The sequence below is a fragment of the Sinohyriopsis cumingii genome, chromosome 15, assembly GCF_028554795.1.
Source record: "Sinohyriopsis cumingii isolate HCF-2022 chromosome 15, ASM2855479v2, whole genome shotgun sequence".
Lineage (NCBI taxonomy): Eukaryota > Metazoa > Mollusca > Bivalvia > Unionida > Unionidae > Sinohyriopsis > Sinohyriopsis cumingii.
In genome coordinates, this window is record NC_142975.1 from 76962901 (window position 1) to 76983054 (window position 20154).

The following is a 20154-nucleotide window of genomic DNA, read 5'->3' on the forward strand; positions in this document are numbered from 1 at the left end:
CTTTATTTAGAGAACGTAACTCAATTAGTTACAGAACTAATCTACCTTGAGGCATTCTATCTGTTATGTACACAATATATACAGTATATACAACATGATGTAAAGCGTCTGGCTTGACACTAAATAATTAAGTGATTTTAGAATTCAAAGTATCAAGTCTGGAACATATGCACAGGCATCAGTGAAAACATAAACATATATAAAACATAAAACATAATCAGAATTATCTATGACATGTATATCTTTCAAGGCTTCATACATGGATGCATTCAAGGATTTATGCATGAAATCTTTCAAGGATTTATGCATGGATGCTTTCAAGGCTTTATGCATGGATACTTTCAAGGCTTTACAAGTGAATTCTTTCATGGATTTATGCATGGATGCTTTCAAGGCTTTATGCACGGATGCTTTCAAGGCTTTACACATGATATCTTTCAAAGCTTTATGCATGAAATCCTTCAAGGATTTATGCATGGATGCTTTCAAGGATTTATGCATGAATGCTTTCAAGGCTTTATGCATAAAATCTTTCAAGGATTTATGCATGGATACTTTCAAGGATTTATGCATGGATGCTTTCAAGGCTTTATGCAAAGATGCTTTCAATGCTTCATGCATGGATGCTTTCAAGGATTTATGCATGGATGCTTTCAAGGCTTCATGCATGGATGCTTTCAGGGCTTTATGTATGGATACTTTCAAGGTTTTATGCAGGAATTCTTTCAAGGATCTATCCATGAATGCTTTCAAGGATGTATGCATTGATACTTTCTGTCAAATGTGGTCCAACTTTTTAAAAAGAAGTTGTTTAAAGATTTTATTATTTTCAGTAATGTCAGTCATATCTGATGGCAGATCAGATTCTTCTGTTCAAAACTGAAAGGCCTTCATGCCTGGAAGCTTTCAAACTTAGTTGAATTATGTTTAATGAGGGTTTTTTCAGACATCTAAAATTCCTTTTTAAGGCCATATTTAATATTCAATGATCACTGTACAGATTTGAAAAGCATTCAATGCCAGGATGTTTTCTTTCAAACTGTGTTTCGTAGTTTTGGAGAAAAATTTGTTTCAAGGTTTTCTATCTTTAGTAATGTTAATATTTGATTATTCATTGGAATCATTTGTACATTCTTGAAAGCCCTTCTTGCCATGAAGCTTTCAGGCAAATTTAGTAACATTCTGTTGAACAGTTTTTGAAATGATGTTGTTTAAAGGCTCTTCTTTATTTTAGTATTGGCAGAAGAAAATGGACAGTAGACTGGTTGCCAGTATAAATCTGACAGTAGATTGGTTGGCAGTATTACTCTGACAGTAGACTGGTTGGCAGCATTAATCTGACAGTAGACTGGTTGACAGCATTAATCTGACAGTATATTGGTTGGCATCATTAATCTGACATAGATTGGTTGGCATCATTAATCTGACAGTAGACTGGTTGGCAGTATAAATCTGACAGTAGATTGGTTGGCAGTATTAATCTGACAGTAGATTGGTTGGCAGCATTAATCTGACAGTAGACTGGTTGAGAGCATTAATCTGACAGTAGATTGGTTGGCAGTATTAAACTGACTGGATTCATTGGCAGCATTAATCTGACAGTAGATTGGTTGGCAGTATTAATCTGACAATGGATTCGTTTTCAGTATTACTATGACAGTGGATTGTTTGTTATTATTAATATAATAGTCGATTAGTTGGCTGCATAAATTGGACAGTAGACTGGATGGCAGCATTAATCTGACAGTGGATTGGTTGGCAGTATTAATCTGATAGTGATTTGGTTAGCAGCATAAAATGATCAGTGGTTTGGCTGACAGTATTAATCTGACAATGGACTGGTTCATTTGTACAAACATGAAAGGCCTTCATGCCAGGATATTTTATAATTTGGTCAAATTCTGTGAAGTGTTTTCAAATTCATTTAAAAGTTTCTATTTTTAGTAATTGTGACCACAATGATGGACTGTCATTATTTTAAAGAAACTTTAAAATTCTTTGAGCCAGCATTCTCCCTTCCAAATTAGGCTTAAATTGGTCTAGTACCTTTTTGAGAAGATGAAAAAATTCAACTGTTTAAAGACTACTGATGGCCAGAAGAACAAATCAATGTATAGAAAATCCTGATGGTTTGGAGGGTTGAAGCGAAACTAATTCTACACAAGATCCTATGGAAAAACATCTCAGAAATATTACTATTCACAGTACCTTTAACTATTGTATACATACAGATCTACTATTGTATACATATAGCTATACTAGTTAAACATACAGCTCTACTACTGTATACATACGGTTCTGCTACTCATACATACAGCTGTACTACTGTATGCATACAGCCCAAAACAATCTTTATAATATTTTCTAAATTTTCTATTCTCACTAGAAAATATATATTAATATTTGAAATATTATCTGAGAAATTATGGTGATATTCTTTAGAAAGCCTTTTTCTACCACAGTTTCACGTTCTGTATTCAGTGGAACAAAACTGAATGTGATAATTTCCATCAGGTCTAATTATATACCCAAATTTTAGACATAAAACTGACATGGATGGCCAGTGGATATGTAGTCTAATACTAGCTCTGGTAAAACGATAAAGTTTATTGCTTTTTCCATGTCACAAACTACAGTTGGTAACATAAAATGATGGTATTAGGTCTACATTACACTACAAAAATCTCTGAGAAGGATGAATGGATGGACACAAACCAAAAGTCATCCACAGTGCAGAACTCTCAATCTACACACTATTTACTCTACATTTTGTTTCTATGGTAACATAGTAACAAAGTAGTGAATGTAGAAAATGTGAGGTATCACATGACACCTCAACATAATTCGCTTGACATAAATCAATTTTGGTTGAAATCTTCAACACTTTTAGAGTCATGCTCTGAAAACGAAAATGTTTATGGACACCCCAACCCCACACCATCAAAATGTCTGCAGTAAGACAATGATTTACTGAAAATTTTATATATAGGATGTGTGTATGTACAAAGTATACAGGGAAATGATAGGCATCACAAGTTTTGCTCTAAAAATATAAGTATGAAAGGTGAATGATGATGAAACAACAAAAAAGTTTTGAAAATGGGCTTCCTTGAATCTTTGTATTTGTCTGGCAGCTCAAAGGTTTCGACTGGTATATGTTCTGAACAACCAGACATTAGTCAAAAGATATTCCAAAAAATATCATATCAAATTATTACTGATCTTTTTATCCATTAAATGGTTAAATAAATAACTTAAGTAAAATTCAATAGTCACTATATCTAGTTTAGAGACAGTTTCTTTGTCAGACAATTCATAATGGTATCACTAACTGAACTTAGTTTAAAAGTGAGTAGTTTACACATTATTCCTCTCTTGGATAACAGATGTGCTGCCATATAAGCACACCTCAATTGCCTGAAGGCTTTACTGCTCACAGTTAGCTGGTAAAAGCAGTGGGTCCTGAATCCTTAAGTGAAAAATGGTATGGTAAATTTAGAAGATCGGTCTCTTAGAATATGTTACATACTAATTTTTCTTTTAATTAATAGGCTTATATCTCTTTGGATGAGATAACAATAAGTCAGTCCTAGTTTTACTGCTTGAGATAGCACTACTCACCACATCAAAGCAACAGCACAATGATAATGAAAACTACAGGCCTTAGCCTATGTTGGAGACAAGAGATTTGCCATACATTACCATGAAGCAACAGGTTAAAGAATTTTTGACATCATTGGAAGCTGAGTACCTTGGAGATACACCCCATTTTAGGCCCATATAAAATGAGCTTATCACATGTGCGATAGCTGTCACATAAAAGGGATAGAACTGAAATGTTTGTCATGTGACAATGACTTGCCGTCAAATAAAGAACAGAGCCTATCGATTATTCGTGCAAATGTACATGATTGATAGATTCCTAGACCATGGAATTCCAATCCATTCACTGTTGGAACCTAACAAGTTCCTGCGAATGCTACGGACATGCCTCAGTCTGGTAATGATCACATGGAAACTTTTTAAGCTCATTATGGTCAACCAAAAGTGAACAGTGATGTAATTAGTGCAACCAAAGTAATGAGTGGGGGATTCTCAAGGACACTGTGTATAAGAAAGCATTATCAGAATCTGAATTAATGACAAAACTAGTCTCAATGAATCTGGATGTGATTCATTAGATGGAAATTTTACCAGAATTCAGTCAAAACAAAGCTGTGGTGCAGGCTGAGTCCTGACACTTGTGATGAAGTTCTGAAGATGTAAAAGACTCCGATCTGATCAGAGAGCGGAAGGGGAAATGAAGCATCTCAATCAACAAAACAAAGAGAATGCAACCGATGAACTTGAAATGAGTGTATTTAACATAGTGCAAATGTGACAACATTATCATTGGTGATAGAAATAATATGTAAATATGTTTTTTCAACACATACCACCCATGTTCTTCAACAAAAATCCCTCGAAGGGACTAATGCTCTACTGGGCAAAAAGAATTTCCAGGAATTCAAGATAAGAGTGTTTCTTCCTTTCAACTGCTGATTGCTAACACCATCTCTGATCTTCTTCCATGATAACATGATTTTGGTGGATATAGTGTATGTCAGATTGGCACCATTTTCATTTAGGACCAATAAAATGGCATTAGAAGCCACCATCATGACCATACAGATAGTGGATCTGCACCATTTGCATTGAGAACCATCCAGACACCATAAGAACTCTTCCAATGAAAACCTCATGGCAAAATCACTTTCCATTTATAAGGAGTAGCAATAGTATGATTTTAAAGATGACACCATGGTGGCCATTTTGTACTTCTGATCAGCACTATTTCAATTTAGGACTCACAAGAATATTATAAAACATCTTCTGGTGAAAACCCCAAATTGATTTGACTATGCATTATTCCTGAGTAATAAGATTTCAGGATGGCTTCCATTGTGGCCATTGTCACATGGGAAAATTTGCAGATGCCTCATGTGTACATATATCTTCTTTAGTTAATTCGCCTAAGTCTCTTTGTTAGACCGTAGTTAAGAACCCCTGCACGTAGCCAGGATGTTTGTTGCAACTTGCCCATGACCTCCCAACTCACATGAAAGCAATTTCAGGCTGTGGGAAAATGAGAACCAGACAGTGACCAGCAAGTGTTAAATTAATCAAGGCAGTTTCAAAGAGACCAGACTGTATCCAATCAATTTGAATTTAGTGTGGATTCTATACAAGCAAGCCTCTATGTTCAAACTAAATCCATTTTAAAATCAGTACATGTGTGAATCTTGCCAGGGGCAGATGATAGGGAATTTAAGATCCATTAGACTGTGCTCCAAGCAGCCTACGTTGCCACTCATTAGGGCAGGAAGGAATTCTCATTGGAATTCTAGGTTTTGGATTTGAGAACAAAGGCTTCTTAAGGTAACACGTCTTTGCCCGAATATTTGAATTACTTTTATAAATAGGAATTTCTAAGATTGATACATTATTATGTCTAGTAAATTGTTGGACTGAAGTCTAAGTGGACTGTGTCATTTACTACTATATTGTATCGTAATACATAACTGAATTTATCAGAGAACTGTGTTAGAACTTATACTTGCTTATCAGTATATGAATGTAGAGATTTTGAATTATGCAGACCTAGTCACTGTTGGACTTATTGCACACATATATAGGTATTTATATATTTGTACGTGTCTTTAATAATTCATAAGTTGGAAAATGCATATGACTGCTATTGATGATGATAATTTGAAACATCAAGGGACGTGTATGCACGTATTAGAACTCATTAATAATACTATTATAATAGCACAATTATTATAGAACAAAGTGCTTATGTAATACTTAGATGTGAGTGGGGGAGTTGACATGCTAATTTGCCATTATTCTGATGAAGAGAGATCTGTGACTGTGTGGTGAATCTTTCCAAACAAAAGAGTAAGGAGACAAGAAGATACATCCCTTCTAATTCAGTGGGAAGTTTTCTGGGAGGCTCGACACCCAAAAAACCGAAGCAAGGAAGAGACGTAAAGAATATGTGGTAGGCACTCATAGTGATGTCAGCAGTTGTGTGTAGGTGCAGTGCTGGAAGGAGCACTTCATAGTAAGCACCAGAAGTGTCGGAGTAACAGATCCAGAAGTGCCAGGAGAGCACATTGGCAAGGGTACTGAAAGTACCAAAGATGACAAGGGGAAGACTAATTGACAGATGAGTAACCGAGATAACACTGAAAGTGAAAAACTTTTCTCCTAAGATTGCTACAGACCTGCCAACCTGATGAGACCATTTCAGTAAGGCAGTTGATTTTTTTTCCTTAAGTTTGACCAGTAATATCATAAACTGTTATTGTAAAGTTGGAAAACGTATTTAAAGGATTGGTAATCAAAGCATGCAGCGACGGTAAACATTATGTTCAAATGAACAGTTTTTAAAGTACACACAGACCTTATTTACCACTAGTAAAGTTGCACAAACTTCAGTTCCAAACCCTATGCAGCTCAGTGGCTTGTTGCTATCTCAAGATTTGCCGTAATTCTTGGATCTTTTTTGCTTCATTTCACATGATGAAGGCAATCATGTCTCTGGCCACAAGACATACTCAAATTGGCAGGTGATATCCAATATATAAAATAAACGTAATCACAAAAATCTAGATATTCTGTTTTATTCTTCTGTGCTGATTATTAACACTTTTTAAGAGGTTTATTTGCCCAATCATCTTCAACATGCATCAATAGCTGGAGGCCATTTTTTTTTAAATTCTATAATCAAATGTTTAATCATACAGATGCTTCGCATGAAAACATTTGTGCAGTTTAAAGTGTCCAAGGTACTACTGTAAGGTTAGGCTGGTTCCCTGACTAATTCCGCTAATTCTTATATGAAACCCAGATCCAAACCAAAGATGGATGAAGCAATAATCCAGATTTTCTGCAACAATAATTTTTCCATAGTTTTTGCTTTTATTCCATAAGTCTGTATTTTAAGGGTCATTTTCTAAAGACATGCAAAATCGTAAGAGTTGGCAGGTCTGCTGTTAAATTTGTGTCATGAAATTTGGCAATGTCAACAGGTCATTGATTGTATTAGTCAGAAAGAAACTGCAATTGAGAAATTTGTCATGGAAATTATTGAATACATTTGTTATATTTATTAAACTGTCATAAGTTCCACCTTGAGTTATTTATATACCCAGACTGTCAGCATTGCTGACTGGGGGGGCTCGGAGCCATTTAAAATTTAATTGTCCATCTTTCTCAAGTATTAGATATAATACTGTAGGAAGCATGTGACAGCCATATTTGGATATCAGATGCACACAAAAATTCTGTTTTGAATCAAGTAAACAACATAAGAAATCTTCTGTTGAAATCACAATGCTGATATCATCTGCCATCTAGTCAAAGTAGTGATAATAAGATTTTCCTGATGGCCAGTGTGGTGGTCATTTTGGAAGACAGACCAGAACCATTTTCATAAGAAGTCTTCAGTAAAAAAAAAAAAAAAACCCACTGATATGATCATTCATTAAGGAGAAGCAGTGACAAGAATTTCAAGATGGCTACTGTGGTGGTCATACTGGCTGACTGAGGTGCACAATTTTCATTTTGGACCAAGCAGACATAAAAGTTTTTACTAAAATACCTATGCTGATATGACAGGAGGAGTAGAGATAACAAGATTCTCAAGTTGGCAGCAGTGACAATCATAATGGATGTATGAGAAGTACAATTTTCATTCAGGACCAACTAGACATCATAAAATGCCATCTTGAAAGCCCAATGTCAAAATAACTTTTTGTTCTGGTTTGGTGTTTGTAAGTTTAACACCATTTTTCAGCACCTGAAAGGCTACACATGGTGTCCAGTATATTTGGGAAAGGAACAAACCCAGGAAAATCCCAGGATGAACTACCAACCCATAGGAAGCTACTGGCAAGCTTTTTTCATGTGCCAACAATGGCTGAGCCAAGACTCAAACCCACATTGACTGAGGCTAGTTGTCAGTGATCTGTAAAGGCAAGCACCTTAGACCACTTGGCCACCCCGGGCCTCAGAACACTTGGCCACCCAGGCCCTAAGACCACTGGAGATGTTGCAGTATAAAATTGTCAAGATGGCTGCTGTAATAGCAATAATGGACATTAAATTGGCATGATTTTTATTTAGAACAAATTAGATATCATATAATACATAAAGTCTTCCTGTGAAAAACCCTATGGTGATATATATTATCATCCATTCTGGAGGAATAGCAATATGCCAATTTTCAAGATAGCCACTGTGCATGGTCACCGTAGACATCAGATCATCACCATTTTCAATTAGGATAAGTAAACATAATAAGTGTTCTGGTCAAAACCCCATGTTAAAACAACTTACCATTCAATTTTCAAAATGGCAACTATAGTGGCATATTGGATGTCCCTGTGGCACCAGTTTATTTCAGGCCAACTAGACCATATACCAAATGTGTGTGTCAAATTTTATGGTAGTTCTCCAAGTAGTTTAGCTGGTGTAGCAATAACAAACTTGTGCTAATTGATGAACATACATAAAACCACCCCATAAGACTGATGAATAGATGGACAAAAATATGACAAATGCTGAAACAGAAGAACTCTGGACAGCAAAAAATACATTTGAACCAATAGTCCAATATGCGTACCAAGAATAAAAGACATACTTAGAACAAACTCATAGTTACGATTGTGGATAATGGATGAATGGAAGAAAAAATGAATGTAAATACAAGCTCAAAAAACCGAATAACTGTGAATATCAAAAGAAATATATGGACCATTAATCCATTATGTTTACCAAGTTTTACTGAATGGTTTATGGAGGCATAGCTACATCCCAGATATTTTATGCCAGGCAACAAGAGAATAAGCCCCAGCCACATTCATGGTGTAGCATAAAACAATGCTAATGCTAGACATGCCTTGAACACAAGTCCTCAAACAAGTGGTGTGACCAAGCTTGAGACTGCAACTTATCACACTTTTCAATGCTACCAGCTGATTAAACAATAAAAAGCCATAAAAGTCACCACACCTCTACCTACCTTCTTGATTGCATTCTAATCCCTTGTAGCATATGGCCTCTGATTCTGTTGTTGTACTGTCAGGTTGGTGAAGTCCTTCTGGACATTCCTCTATCCTGTCCAATGTCCCATTCACTTTACAGCTGATAAATCCATACCCTGGAATTGCAAGATGAATTCTAAACTACAGGCACTACAATGTAAACATGGTCAGCCTATTATGAAAAAGTCTCTAAAACAAACAATAACTCCCTACCTAGTTCATCCCACAATGCTCAACGTTATTAGTGTTATGATGTTACATCCTAATAAATATACTGGCTGCCATGTATATCCTATCATGTGCTGAAAATGGTGTAAATCACTCAAAAAACAAATCAGAATTATTAGGTTTCTAACTCAGTATAAGCCATCTGCTGAAGGCTGTGGTGTAACTGTGCTTGTAATATACCTAATTTCATGACTCTAAATACAGTAATGTCAAAGAAATGGAACCAAATGCAAAAACAACACAGGCAACTAAGCTATAACAAATCGACCTGTACAATTCACAAGTCATACTTGAAAAAGATCTGTTAAGATAAACAAGACAAGTTGAAAAGAAAAAAGACCTTTTAAGATACAGAAGACATATTTAACAGAAAAAATTCTGCTTTACCTATTGGGAGTGGTCTAGTAATACAGCACACCCCAATGTTTGTCTCTGGATTAAAATGAAGAAACTGTCCAGGTGGACATTCCGCACTACCCAAAGGAACCTACAGAAAAGAAAAGGAAATAAATGTGTTTGTAAACACTGCAGAAAAAATAATTAAAGCAAAAAATGTTCAATAACTTGGAACACATTTTTAAACGGATGCAGCAGTACAGCAAGGTCATCTGTATATGCATGCAAAATATGCATATCAAAAATATATCAACCTGAAGTGATTTCTGTTCATATCTGCTAACAAGGTTTTTGTCAAAAAAAGGTATAAGCTCCATTTTAAAAAATTAAAAAACTCAAACTTCCTGTTATGACCTGAAAATCTAGTCAGTTTTTTCCCTTAATTATGCAATCAAACCTTTTTGTCAAAAAAGTTCAAAAACCAAATCTTTGAGTAAAACATGTTTCTTCAATACCAGAAATACTTCCCTTATCACAATATGTTAGAAAAACATCAACTACTTCAATGAACCCATTCCTCTGGACAATGCACAACAGACACTGGGACCACAACAGAAGCTCACTTGGCCTTTGGCCAGGTAAAACAAAAAATATCTTCATCCCCCTGTAAATCAGTTACTGATTATTGTTACGCTTATGGTCACGAAATTAAGTAACAGAAAAGAAGCAAAACGAACAAGCTTGTAAAACTTGACAAACAATTTAATTATTAAAGTAAAATGAAAAGTGTGAGAGGAACTTACAGTATTACAAGGTGAATCCAAACTAGTCCTTAGCAAAGTCTATGAAAGTCCTAAACAAGTGAAAAGTCCCTTATAAATTTCAATACTATGTACCGGAAATGTAATGGACCACCAAGAACTGTGATGTTGTTAAGGTGGCACTGTCTAGAACAGTTCCAGAATAATAATACAGTCCAAATAATAAGCACTTTCTATCACCACTAAACAGTCCAAACAAATGTTTTCCTCTCAATAAATATCTAAATACAACATAAAACACATCTGCAGACTCAAATCAGGAACACAAAAAGTGTGAATGACTCCAGAAATGGGAATGAAACTGAATTTTTAATTTTCTCCTTATATACACTGTATATTGTGACTGTGATCTGCAATAGATCCTATATGACAACATACACTATTGATTTACGACAAACTAAGTATATTCACATTACCTCAAGCAACCAATGGGAATCCACAGAATTCTTCTCAAAACTTCCATATCCCATCAGTCACTGAGAATCTATGCTATAGGCGCCATTTTAAGTCTTATTATTATGATTATTATTACTAATTGTCAACATATATGTCACAATCTATTTATAGATCCTACACCATTTGCATTCTTAATAAAGCCAGGTCATGAACAATTTATAACAAAAAATATTCTATACAGTTTACAACCATGAATAAAAATTACAAAAATTAAATAAAAGTCATGTACCAAAGAGTTACAGAAAATATACATATACATAACATTAAGTGTAAATGATTTTCAATCATATATAAATCAAAGACTGCCAGCAAAAATTTAATTGCATCAATTTATGAAATCTTCACTATTATCTGCTCAAACTGCTGACATATTTGCATAAATAAAGTGTTACATGAAACGCAAAGAGGTAGCAGTCACATGAGAAGTCATTACAAATGTATTTTTTCATTTTACAGTCAATACTTACAAGACATATTATCAACAACACTACAGACAGTAAGGGGTTGGTCTTGAAAAGAACAGTCCATTGCGCATGTTGAGGTGTTATGCACATTTGCTGGAATTAAAAGTTTTAGTTGTTTTAGTTCAGAAAAATGATAGTAAACAAGAAGCTTCCAGTGCAGACCCCAAAAAATAAACAGAATTTTTTTTTTAAAAATGCTATATTTATGGCATGAGAATCTAATATATGTATACATATATTCATACCACATTTACCTCTGGTGGTTTCCCTATTGAAAATGTGACTGAAATTTATTATAGCATTCATTCTGTGTATTAATTAGAAGATGATCACTGAAACGAGCTTTTTGATTCATCAAAAGTCTGTACTTGCCCCATGATTCTTCATGTAAAAGAAAATAATGAGAATGAGAGTGTTTGTCAAACATGGCATTTCAAATTTTCAAGCAATACACAAACATAAAATGCTGTCAAAAATGTGAATGGCTTGAATGCATAGTTGATGGGAATGTAATTGATCAAACTGTGAAAACTGAAGGCTAGGACTAACATTTTGCAAATTTTGCCATAAAGATCTGAACTACTATTTCCAACTCTACAATAGAGGATAACATGATAAATGAGAAGGAACTGGACCAGGATGATTTCAAAGTTATGTAACTCCAAATTGATTCACTTCCAGAATTTAAGGAGGGACAACGTATAGATCACTGGTGGTGAAGTGATGATATTATTGCCAGATACCCAAGTCTATCAAATATGGACACATCTTTGTGAACTTGTTTTCATGTCCACAAGTAGAATCATCTTCCAATGTTGTGAGTGATATTGTTTATATTAGCAAAATGTTCTTGTTTTGTAAGAAAATCTTAGTAAAACTGGTGTAATTATATTGTGATAAATGCTTGTCCCGGCTCAAGGTCTCATTCAAGCTATCACAAGAACATCACAGTTTGTACATTCAAAAGTCGAGTCTGCGGTACAAATCTCATATCTCATTGAGGTCATATAATTATAACAGATTATAATTTTGTTTCACTTCTATTGAAAGATCACAATGGTTAATAAAGTACAGTATAAATGTATCCATCATTTGAAACCATTTTAAATGTCTAAAAAATTACTAAACCTTCAGTCATATATATATATATGTATGTATATGATTATGAAATGTCACAATTTCAGTCAAATTTCACTGGTAATTCAATGAAAGTTTTAGTAAAATTTTTAGTTAAATGTCACCAAAATAACAGTGATATTTTCGAGATCTCAGCAAAATTGTCTGTGCAATCTCACCAATATTTTGATCAAAACTTTCAATGAAAGCATATTTTTAAGTAAACTGTTTTCCAAGATTACTTACCCAATCACATTATGTTAGTAATATTAGCCTGCTACCTCATGAATCCAGCCTTACTAATGATGAAAATCATCTTATCCTTTTTCAAATAGATAAAGGGCAGTAATTCTTGCCCATTACCTCCCCTTGCCACCATCAGGTGTCACTAGTTTTTAGCTGAGCAAAAGTAATAGTGTTCCAGCTCAGCATTCATAGAGGGGCACTATGCCCTGTTCAACTTTTTCAGTGCCCTGTCAAATTAATGATGCCTTTGAACCCCTGTATCAAATTTAAAAGCACCCCAATTGTTCACTTTTGAAATTTAATTATGTTCTGCCACCATGCTCTTGGCCTGTTTTGCCACAGTTGTACCATTGGTTAACTTCAGATTTTATCATCAAGGCTCATTAATGAAGTGGGCACAATCACCACTGAGAATGCCTACCACAGCAAATTCACTTGCAAAGATGGGATCTAAGCAAAATAGGAAAGTGACAATAATTTTGGTAAATGCATTTTATTTTCAACTTATTCATGAAGTCAAAATGTTTATTTTATTCCATTGTGATACACCTATCCTTGCACCGTCATCAAGAGTTGTTGTCTTGATAAACTAAAAACCATTTCTGTTGGACATGTGTTGCTTTAAAGCATACAAAAAGAGAAAACCACAGCCATTTTTGTCCATATACTCTTACTTATGTGAGTATAAAGAAATAATTGTTGACAAGCAGTAGCCCTCAGTTTCATTTTTTCATTTATACTCATCATCGATTAATTGTACAATTGACTCTAATTTATTCAGAGAGCATGATTTGTTTACAGACATATTTCTTTCGCAACATCAGTACAATGATGAAATGGAATATAAACATTGATTTGTCTTTATAAGGAACATTTTCTGACAATTACAAGAATGTTTCAACAAAAACGTATTTTTGTTTTTTTAAATATTATATTCTTTACATTACACAGAGAGAGAAGGAAATTATACTGTCACTTTCATGGTTTTAATTTTTATTATATTAACTTTCTAATTATCGTATACTGTGTGGACCATAAGGTCATTTATTACTGTTGTTTTATTATTATTATTATTATTTTCATAACAAATTTTAAACTTTGAATTATATCAACATTACTGGGGCACGAAGAGTAAAATGACCATTTGTATTTGTTTTAGATTCTCTCAAAATGAACCTACCAAGGAAACCTGGAGAGATGAAACGGTAACAGGCCCAAAACCTATAACCTATAATACAGAAGAATCTCAGATTTAGTTACATGTTGTTTGAAATAAGTGTATAGTTTGAGAAATAAATGATGTTGAAACAAAGTTACTTATTTTTTTTCTTTTTTATTGGTTACTATATGACATCCATTCACACATGAAGTGCCCCAATCTTAAAACATTGTCTAACCGCTCTCAAAGTGCCCTTGTCAGCACCCCTGTCATTTGAAATCCTAGCTGTAACACTGTAATATGAGGGGATGCTGAGCATCTGTTCTCTAACTCAGGTATCCTTCTAGGGAAGAACAACTGGATTCCCCAAGGGAATGATAACCCATTCTCCTAATTTCACAAGCAACACATCCTGGGATCCCTTGTCCTGTGACTCTTATCTACGGTTAAGTAGATGAAGTTGAAATCTTCTTACCTACAAAATTGCACAGGCAAATCCAGCAAAGCTAACAGGCTTTGTTGACTGATTTTCAGTCCCAACCTTTAAGATTATCCCCAAAGTTAACAGTTTAGAATACTTTTATATTCTTTGCTCAAATGTCTTTCAATATATGCTGTTTTCTTTCTATCTGTTTATCTATTAATTTATGAGGTCAAATCTTCTATACACAACTGATATGCAGTTTTCTACACTTAATGAGTCAAGAGTTTAAATCTCTTAAGCCCTTTCTTGGTATTCTTACAATGGGTTCAAAGCAAAATCATCTAAAATATGTAACAGTGTGGTGTAATATTTTCCCTTTGTTTTCTTTGCTGAAACAAGGTATGTGAAAACCCAAAACACACAGAATATATGTGATGAATGTGATGTTAGAAGCCATTAACTAACACTAAAACAATCAGGGAAAATAAAAGGAGTCTGGACTGAAAGGGGGTGTAAAATATTTATTAGCATTTTATAACTATATAAACCGATATGTAATGAACAAGACGCTCAGAAATTATTAACAATTAGCCATCAGTTACCATGAATACGCATATTACAATGTGCAACAAACATTGCAAAATATCTTTAATCCTACCCTGGTGCTCTTGCACCAAAAGCCATTATGTGAATAATTTACACGACCACTTTCAATCTATCTATCCTGTAAATAAGATCTCAGGCTCCAGAGCATCCAGTCAAATGCTTATGAAATTCTCAAAGGACCCACCGTTTCTCTACGTAATGCATTTTTCAGCGTCATGTCATTTTCCCCCTTGATGCTCCCCTTTATTTATTTTTGTTTCAGCCATGACCAGTCTCCACAATAACTAATGGCTAGACTCAGATAAATAGGCAAGAAGCCAGTGTGACTAATTAACAGTTATTCCTTCTTTGATGTAATGACTTCAAAGAATGAAATTTTCTGTTTAATGTGTATGTAAGCACCTACAATTGTTTGGCAAATAAACAATGTCCTTTGTTGTTTTAAAAGTGTTTAAATTGGTGAAAATGCATATATAAATCATGCAAGTAATCAAAGCTTTCTTAGATTTTCAGATGAACAATAATGTTCAATCATTAATATTCAATAATAACAATAACAATAATAACTATTACTTCAGCATATGTGATTTATACCAGCACACTACATATATAAACGAGTGCAGAAAAGTAAATCTGACTCATTAGTTCAAGTCAGCAAAATCCCTTTTAATTTTTGGGGAAACTAACTTGATACAAAAATGGCATTAATGCTATGAAACAGAAAAATTAGAAGTGAGAGAAAAATTGAAAACAAAGAGAACTCATACTCTGAATGTGAATGTATATTTAATTATATTTCAAGATGAAGGAGCTGATAAAAATGGTGATAATACTATAAATGTGCAAACTTAGATGGAACATTAAAAGCAATTTGTGACGTAAAACAATTGTAAATCCTTTCACCTGAAATGGAAATAGTGACTTGCAGCTATCAGCCCTTAGCTTTCATGAACTGAACCCAGATTATTTACGTGCTAATGAGGGTTGTTGTGCTATGCAAAAAAAGAGACAGACCTCTATGCTGTCAAGAAAAATGATGATGACACAGTGGCACGGTTCCATACAATGAAACTGAATTCATTAATTAAAATAATGGAGGAGCATCCTATATTTGATGAATTTGATAACCAGAATGCCATAAATACATTTAAGTCAAAAAACAATAAACAAAATAAAGAAACTCATTGCAAAAATTAGTCACTGACAATGAAGTACTACATCCAAGTTTAACAGTCACAATTAGTGACAATCATTGCACCCAACTGGACGGAACAAGCATCTTCATCTAAAGGATACAACTGTTCATGTATCTTTTCAGTTCACAATTTTCTTAAAATTTGTCTTTTTCTTAATCTGAACCACACTCTTGCCTAGCAGGAAATACCTTCTCACACAATAATGGAAAAAATACAACAACAACAGTTCTCATACTTTAAAGCAAAATCAATATATATCACATTTCTGCGTAAATATGAGGGTTATGTAAGATAATTAGCTAATGTCCAGTACTATTCATTACTTTTACACTGGTATTAAGAATAAAGAACTATCCCAAAGATAACAAACTTTTGCAGTTTTACAAACCAAATGCAGTGAAAGAAAAGAAGTGAAATGTAAACAAGCAAATAATTCATTTCGCTGTTTTTCTTTCAGGAATGTTTAGGAATTGTCTCTCTTTGCAATTAACAGTCCCAACCACAACAGTACTTTCTATATGAAAAGCCTGACAACCATCAGGTTACAGGTATGTGTTTAATTAGCAATCGTCTACGAAGTGATACTATACCTTGCATTGCAGCAATGAAAACAATTGTCATAGACAAAATGACAACAGGAATCAAAATCTATTACCTAAGTAGAATTATGTTTTGCAACAAGTCTGGCTAATGATAAAGTTATTAAGCCTACATGACTTAAATACACTGGTATGTTTACACTGTCCAAATTTGACCACCATCACAGTAAATACAAGATTCTCATTGTAACTCGCTTTCCAAATGAGGCTTGCAATACCATATTTGCAATACCATATTTGGATATTCTATGATATGTTATTCAATGCATGCCATAATTACAATAATCTGTTTATGTTTACAAACAAGTACACAAAATCCTTATATAGCACACCCAAAAAAAAAATGAGGCTGTAACCTGTAGTAGCTCTCAGATGAAGTAATTTCATACGAAGAATATAAACACAATTTAACTCGTGTTTCTACAGTGAAATTCCACAATAACGGTATCAGATACTTAGAATACTTGATTTGTTAACCCTTCACCTCGTAGAGTCCGTTGCTCCTGTAGGCAGATGATATACCAATGTCATACAGTGCAGTGCTTTACAGACAGAGCACCTGTTACCAATTTGACTCAAAATGCATAGGCCTGCCTGTTAAATTTATAGCATCATAGTATATGTGAGGTTGAACATCAATTTTAAACATTTTAACTTTTTGGTACATATCTATCAAGAAAGGTTTCAATGTAAAATCTAATCTTTACAGTTGTATGACTAATTTTCACAGAAGAATTTTTTATATGCTTTAAAATTTTGAGAACTCGTTCAACATCAATCCAGTGAAGCAATGTGACCTCTCTGACATTTCTCAACCTAGAAATATAATGGTCCTTTGTCTTTGTCTACTTCACAATCATCTGATTTTGATAAATTAGCAAAAATCTGACACATTGCCTACATTTACATCAAAACCTATATATGACATACTGGCATACTGGAGCCTTCACATTTGTAATTCTAATCATCCGAAACAAAATCAAAAAGGTACTAACAAAATGTGTGGCCTCCATTTTTGAGAGTGTGTGTTTGTGTGTGTTTGGGTTGGATTTTAAACATAGCTTTAACAATTTTTCAGTCATATCACTACAACGTCTGCAGTGTGGCAGTTTATAGTGATGTCTAGCACTGAGGCATCATGTCGCAGACATGTAACATGATGTTCCACCCAGTCACAATATCCTAACACCAGGCCGACCAGTCCTAACACTAACCACTTAATGCTGAGCACCAAGACAGGCAGCTGTTAATGCCATTTTTGTAAGTCTTCCCTTTTTGAGAGAAGACTCTGACCCAGTTACTTTAAATAGCAGAATATGACTAGATCTTCTTAAACAGCAACCATGTCATGTGATGAAATGGCCATTTACCTCAATGTCTGTATTATCTGATAGGGGTTTTTCCCCAAAGGTCATGCTACCAGTTCAAAATGGCTGCTGATTACAGTAGCATGCATGTTAAGTCTCCCACATTGTCTGGTAGTCTCTTGCTTTTGGCCCCAATCGTTTGACCTACCGATTTGCCAATAAAGACTCCCAGAAATAAAAAATCTAAAACAACATCAGCCAAGCATAAGTATTTCCAACTAAACAACAGCCACTAAGCATTATAGGAACCTCCAAGTAAAACAACATTCAACAGACTGTTTACGAATATTGTAATCCATCAATCAACCTAACAACCAAACTGGTGCATGACATCCACTGATGCATTTATTGTACATAGGTAAGTTGTGCATATTTCAATATTGAGTAATGTCATGTTTGCAGGCAGCCTGACAAGTACAAAACAGTTTTTGAACTTGTTGGAAATATAATAATTTTGGTACGATGTTGAAACATATGCGAATGGATTTAAAGGAAAATATGCCGTTGAAAAAAGAAATATGTTTGCAAGTTCAACAGTGCTTGGATAGGTGAATTTAAATGTAAGAAGCCTACAGAAAATAACATATAAGAAAATTAATAAAGCTGAGTAACTGTTATTCACTATAGTTAATTTACTTAGTTTTGGTACAATATACACTTTCATATTTAAATTTACAACAGAAATGGTTGTTATGCTATCTCCTGATTGTGAACCAATCTCCCAGATTGTGTACGCCGATCTCTTTGATTTGGTCCCAGAAAACTTGGCATGTATACAGTGGGCATCCAGATGGATGTGGAACATGCAGAGGTATCCAAACACTTTTCCATGCCAATCAGACAGAGGTATCCACTAACACTTCCATGAGAATAGGGTAGAAACATCCAAAGTTGATTACTTGAGAATAGGGTAGAGGCATCCAAAGGTGATTACTGGAGAATAGAGTAGATGCATCCAAAGGTGCTTATTTGAAATAATGGGTTATGGATATGTAATAGCATTATCTTCAAACTTTCTGAGAGGATATGCAGAAAAATTGCTGGGTGTAAATCAGACCTGGTTGCTCCATTAATACATATAGAAACATGTTAGTACCCCATCCATGAAGTAGGGTACAAATATTAGTACCAACGTATACTATGACTGTTAGTCACGGGTTATCTTTGATTGGATGATGAAGAATGTGATAGTTCTCCTTCATGTGGTACCACATTTGCCACGTGCAGTATGTATATGGCTCAATGTATATGCAAAATGTAATGCTGGCTGCTGGTTGCTTAGTTTTCATAAGAATAGCGGAGAAGTCGCCCCATGGAGAACTCGCCCTGGGAGAACTCATCCCAGGTGTCAGGAGAAGTCACCCCATGATGGTCGGAGAAGTTGCCCAACTTTGCCTGGAGAAGTCGTCCCAAGGATCATATATAGTAATTCTGAGATGTCGCCACATGGTTGTTAAGGCTTTACTTATTGTTGTTTTTCTTCAACTTAATAACTTATTAAATCTATAAAATTTGAAATTTTTCAACTTTTCCATTTGATCAACTCCACTTCTGTACTTAACGAAAAATAAGTGTTATGAGTCCCTTTTGCTCTTCTCTTCAAATCATTAGATGCATTTTATTTGGAAAAATAGAGAGGGTGTAAGCATTATGTGATGTCTGCAGTTTTATATATGTAAGGGTTCCATCCTAATAACCTAAATCATCTTGAGATGACTTTATGGCATGGACCTCTATAACCTAAAATCGACTGAATTGGTGATGACCATCAATAAGCCAAAGGGTTATACTATCATCTCTCTAACTGAACAATTTAATCTGATTGTTCATTGAGATTTGCTAACCAGTGACGAATGATACTTAAACTTGATACAAAGCATCATTGATGCCTACTCAGGAAATGCGGTCGCTACCAAGTTTATCATCATGGCTAATGCGCAGAATTTGAAAGATCACTTGTACTATGCCCATCATTTAGTTTATTTCTTCTTTATTGTCAGTGTTTGTAATTTTATTATTTCTCAATAATAACAAACTATTTCAA

The 20154-nt window shown here is 34.4% G+C and overlaps 1 protein-coding gene across 1 annotated transcript in view; it reads right to left on the reverse strand.

Annotated features, from left to right (window-relative positions):
* The window catches only part of LOC149782112 (uncharacterized), a 108186-nt gene that overhangs the window by 66915 nt on the left and 21117 nt on the right, over window positions 1-20154 (reverse strand). The window contains exons 2-4 of the mRNA XM_089933551.1: window positions 11401-11490; window positions 9708-9807; window positions 9071-9208 (exon numbers count right to left, since the gene is read on the reverse strand). Coding sequence (XP_089789677.1) covers window positions 9071-9208; window positions 9708-9807; window positions 11401-11487 — 325 coding nt within the window. The 5' untranslated portion in view covers window positions 11488-11490. The remainder of the gene's footprint in view (window positions 1-9070; window positions 9209-9707; window positions 9808-11400; window positions 11491-20154) is intronic.